The sequence below is a fragment of the Ramularia collo-cygni genome, assembly GCF_900074925.1.
Source record: "Ramularia collo-cygni strain URUG2 genome assembly, contig: RCC_scaffold23, whole genome shotgun sequence".
Taxonomy (NCBI): Eukaryota; Fungi; Ascomycota; class Dothideomycetes; order Mycosphaerellales; family Mycosphaerellaceae; genus Ramularia; species Ramularia collo-cygni.
Window position 1 is genome coordinate 1 of NW_019716277.1, and position 5,134 is coordinate 5,134.

General features: G+C 44.8%; 2 protein-coding genes, besides 2 other annotated features; both read right to left on the minus strand.

Annotated features, from left to right (window-relative positions):
* Window positions 1–139: 139 nt before the first annotated feature.
* Window positions 140–171: a sequence feature (Short protein (RCC_10542, CZT24814.1) was converted to a misc_feature.).
* A 47-nt stretch (window positions 172–218) lies between these two features.
* Window positions 219–234: a sequence feature (Short protein (RCC_10542, CZT24814.1) was converted to a misc_feature.).
* A 243-nt stretch (window positions 235–477) lies between these two features.
* Window positions 478–840, minus strand: RCC_10543 (uncharacterized protein; the record flags this gene model as incomplete). Its single annotated transcript, XM_023775770.1, has 1 exon — window positions 478–840. One exon carries the CDS (start codon window positions 838–840, stop codon window positions 478–480), a length of 363 nt encoding a protein of 120 aa, XP_023631538.1.
* Window positions 841–1,932: 1,092 nt separating this feature from the next.
* Window positions 1,933–2,373, minus strand: RCC_10544 (related to TY3B TY3B protein; the record flags this gene model as incomplete). XM_023775771.1 has 2 exons in its annotated part: window positions 1,933–2,199; window positions 2,290–2,373. 2 exons carry the CDS (start codon window positions 2,371–2,373, stop codon window positions 1,933–1,935), a joined length of 351 nt encoding a protein of 116 aa, XP_023631539.1.
* Between the last annotated feature and the right edge of the window lie 2,761 nt (window positions 2,374–5,134).

The following is a 5,134-nucleotide window of genomic DNA, read 5'->3' on the forward strand; positions in this document are numbered from 1 at the left end:
CTTAAGCGTCTAATTAGCTTTCTTAGTTTGTCTATCCGTCTAAGGGTGGAAGGCTGTGCTTAGCTTACGCTTTATATGCGCTTCGTAGTAGAAGTTAGACTAGTATTAGCTAGTAAAAACCGAGCCTCTGTTACTAATAATGCCTACTAGYACGCCGTATTTACAAACTACGTAAGATATAAAGATATCCGCTAGCTCTACTATATTGCATTGCTTAGTAGTAGGGATGAATAAAGCTATCTTCCTATAGCGGTCGACGATTACGAGCACCGTAGTATAGACGCTGTCTCCGCGCTTACTAGGAGGTAGATCCGTAATAAAGTCCATACTAATTTCTTGCTATGCTCGATCCGGTATAGGCAATGGAACTATTGCTCCGTAGGGGCGGTAGTGCCGCGCCTTACTTACGAGGTACATGTAGTACCCCTTAATGTACTCTACGACATTAGTAGCTATGCGTAGCTAGTAGTACTTCCTCTAAAGTAACTCGAGCGTTTTCGCCTTCCTAAAGTGTCCGGCGAGAGCGTTATCGTAGTGTATACGCATTAGTTGCGCACGTAAAGCGTAGTCTTTCGGAATGTATAGGGCATCGCCGTAGAACAATGTTCTATCCTTAATAATGTAGCCTTCGTACTCGCCCTTCTCCCTAGCCGCGTCGCGCATACTCGAAGTATCTACGTCTGCGTTTACTAGTACTTTGGCGTAACCGAGTATTAGGTCTAGAATATTTCTAAGGGCTAAGTCTGTAGCTGCTAGGACGGCTGTAATACGCCTAGGCAGCGAAAGCTCGCCGCATGCTCTAGTAGGTAGTAATCCCTCGCACTTGATCGCGTAGCACATAGCTCTTACTCTTCTAATAGAGGGCTCTGTCTCGCTTCGAAGAGCTTTATTAGATTRCTAGTTCTAAAGTTTGCTTTGTAGTATAGGTAATAGCATGCTTATATGCTAAGACGACTCCGTAACACTCGCTTCGTAGTCGCTACGCCTACTCGGACTATCCGTAGGGTTCTTTGTCCCTACGCGATATTCGATAGTGAAGTCGAAGGGCGCTAATTAAACCGCCTATCGTGCCTATCGACCGACTAACTGTTTTATCGTTATAAAAGCTTTAAGGTTAGCATAGTCGACGATTACTTAAATCGCATGCGYAGCGCTATCGAGGTACGGGCGCCACTACTTAAACGCACTTACTACTATAAGTAGCTCTTTGTCGTAGGTCTCGTAATTGTATTCGGCCGGGATTATCTTCCGTAACTAAAAAGCAATAGGATGCCACTATATGTCCTTAAACTGCTATAAGAGGATGCCCGTAAGCGCGAAGTCCGATACGTCGGTTTCGACTCGTAGGCGAAGCGTAGGGTTATAGTGCCTTAGTAGTAGGGCTAACTAGAAGGCTTCCTTAAGCTGTCTTAGCGCATTCTCTTCGCTAGCGCCCTAAGGGATCTTCCCTAGCTTCCTGCCTTTAATAGCTCCCTTCGATAGGTCGGTTAAGGGCCTCATAATGCGTAAGTACCACTAAATGAACCGCCTATAGAAGTTGGTAAATCCAAGGAGTACTTACACATCCTTAAGGGTTTCTAGCCGAGGCCACTCGGCGACCGCGTCTACCCTACGTAGGTCTATCGTAACGCCTTACGTAGTAACTACGAAGCCGAGGAAATCGACTGAATCTTAGAAGAAACTACACTTCTTAAAGTTGTAGTAAAGTTGAAACTTCCTTAGTCTATCGAGTACGGCGTATACGTTACGCTAGTATTGCGCTCGGTCCTTGCTATAGATAAGAATGTCGTCTAAGTAAACGACGCAGATTACATCGACTAGCCCCGATAAGGCTCGGTTAATGTATCCTTAAAAAGTCGCTAGTACGTTACACAGTCTAAAAGGCATAACCTTATATTAGAAGTGTCCGTAACGCGTACGAAACGCAGTCTTTTAGCGGTCGCTAGCCTTAATCTTAATGCGATAATACGTAGCCGAGAGGTCTAGGCTAGTGAAGAATGCGTTGCCCCTAAGTCGATTAAGCGTCTCGCTGATTAAGGGAAGTAGATAGCGGTTCTTAATCGTGATTTCGTTTAAGCCGCGATAGTCTACACATAAGCGTAGTAAGCCATCCTTTTTCGGAACGAACAGGATAGGCGCACCCGCCTCGCTTTCGCTAAGCTCGATCCAATCGTTCTTAGTCGCTTTAGTAATGTACTCCTATAGCTTAGATAGCTCTCTTAGAGACTAATAATAGAGAGGTTTAAAGGGCGGCTTCTTGCCTAGCTCTAAATCGATAGCGTGCTCTACGTCGTCGGGGAGCTTGCGCCTCGCCTTATCCGTAGGAAAGAACATATCGTAATATGCCTTGAACTCCTCCGGAAGCTCGGGCATACTAAGGATTTCGCCAGTGCGTAATACGCTTACTACGAGAACCCTTATGTACTTGCCCTACATCTTACGGTAAAACTCCTATAGATTAATAACCTTAATTCGGCTAGAGCTTGGTTTACTAAAGCGCTACGCATCCGTAGCGCTGTCGACGATTACACGTTGTGTACGTCGCTAGGGGCGGCCTAATATTAGTTCGGGCTTCGGAGTTTCGTATATATAGAAGGTTGCTTCTRTTATTCGTTCGACTCCTTCCGAGTCTGCGATACGTAGGCGTATAACGTGCGCTCCGTAGTAGTAACCTAGTTCTCCGGTAAAGGAGGATGTAGATAGCAATAGCGCATCTACTCTCGCTAGTAAGCCGGCTCGAAGCACGAACTCTCTCGATACAACGTTAATATCGGCTGCATCGTCTAGTAGGCGGTCGACCTACATTAGTCCTGCCTTTGTTTCGACTGCGCCGCGCTAGTAGCGCGCTAGGTGTATATCGACCTTGCTTAATAGCTTTAGACTTAGAGTTTAAGCTTTTTCTCGGAGTCCCTTACTTTTTCCGTAACGACTACGGTGACCTTGCTCCGCGCATTGCTCGGGCCTTAGCCTTCTACGGCGCCGCCTTTAGCCTAACATGTCTTATTAGTATAGCCGGTGCGGCTATAGTTAGAGCACTTTAGGTCTGAATTAGCGCCTTCTTTACGCTTGCGTAAAGGCTGCTCGCTACTACGGTTGGACTTAGGTTTGCGTTCCTTATTACGATTGTAGGTATTCTTTCGTAGTCTACTACTACTACGGTTATAGTCCTAAGACTTATAATTGCCCCGCTTAGTACCCGTAAGCTGTGCGCTCGTACCCTTATCGGCTGCTTTAATGCGCCTTGCTAGCGCTACTATCTCTACCCTTGTTATAGGTATAGAGTGTAACTTAATAATCTCCTAACGGAGAGCTGGTCTTAGCTTAGCGAGGAACTGACGTACGAGCTAAGCTTGCGTGTAGTCTAGTTAACTCTCTAGCACTTCTAGTTTAAGGGCGAATTGTTTTACCGTTTGATCCTAGCTCTATCGAACCCTTTCGTACTTAAGCGTAACGCTAAGCGCGCGGTTCGTAGGGTCCCCGACGGTGTTACGTACGAACGATTAGAAATCCTCCTACGTATAGCTCGGCGTAAGCGCCTCGATATCGTGCTCGTTATGCTACGACTCCGCGGCGTTACCTCCTAGCTACATAACGCTATAGAGGACCTTATTATAGTTACTCTCTAGGCTAGTAGTAGTATTAGCGAAGATTATCTTAAGTTAGCGTAGGAATTCGCGTGCCTCTTTAATAGAATCCCCTAAGAATGGTTTAGGATCCTTTATCTTAGGTCTTACGCCTACTCCGCTACGCGTATGCGCTACGCTTGAACTCGAGGTGCTTATAGCATCCGGATCTTCCTTATACAAGAGGCGCGTAGGCAAGACTCCGCGACGGGGTATAGTAGTAGCCACGCCTACGTCGGCGCGGTCCCGATTACGCTTTATTTATTGGACTTCCAACTAAAGTTAGCGAATCGTCTCTTACTACTATAGAGCCTGCTTCTCGCCTTCGAGGCGCTAGATTATCTTATTAGCGGTCTCTTCCTTATCGCGTTCGATTTCTCCGTAATCCATCGTGTCTTCGTCTAGCGTAGGCTGTATAGGCTCTACGGTAGCGACTTCTTCGACATCTCCGTAGTTAGGGAGTTCTTCGACGCGTTCTTCTTCGTAGCGCTGCTCGGGAGCAGTCGCTTCGCGGGCGGCGCGCCTAGGGGCTATTTCGTTAGGATCTAATAGATCGCTACCCTTAGAGAGGAAGAAGAATTAGAATTGTAAGGGTAAAGATGTAGCAATGTATTAGACACCCGTGATCACTCGATTAGAGATAAGACTAATTCTTGCAGGTTAAATGTGCGCTATGCGYAGGAGTTATGCATGCGCTAAGCCTACGCTAAGCAGTTAGGCCACATTGCACTCCCTTCTCTAAGGTTGGTTAATCTAGCTACCTCTATTAATCCTGTTATTGCAAGGGCTCTTACACGGCCCTTACAGAGACTAATACTTCCGATATAGTAATAGGAGCGTACCTTATATAAGAGCACGATAGAAGTAGGTACCTAGTAGTCTACTATTCTAGAAAGATAACACCCGTAGAAGAGAACTATAATATATATAATAAGGAGCTTCTTACGATTATCGTAGTACTACTATACTAGAGAGTTTATACGGAAGGAGCACCTAAGCTTACGATTCTTTCTAATTATAAGAATTGTTAAAAAGTGAAATCTAGGGACGAAGAGAGAGAGAAGCATCTAGGACAGTCGGGGTAAGCGAGTGTAATTTAGAGAAGGAAGAGCCTTCTTAAAAGACTAAATATAAGTGGTTTCTTAGCAAAGGCATAGTTATTCCCTAGCCTATTAAATTCTAACACTCCCCTATAGCTATATCTCTGTCTAAGAATTCCAAAATTTAAAAAGGAAGGAAAAAACTACTAAAAGGTATATTAGTGCTCCCCTATTCCCTTAGAATCCTCCCCTATTTCCCTAGACCTAATCTAGCTCCCCTATTTTTAGAAATCTTCTAAATCTAACCTAACTAACTCTAGATCTAAAAAGTTAGAATATTCCTTAGATCCTAAATCCTCTAGTTCTAGATCTAACCTAGTACTAGACTCTAAATTATCTAGTTCTAAATCTAACTTAGTTCTAGATTCTGGATTAGATAGAGGATTCTTAGAATCTAAGTGTTAGTCTCCC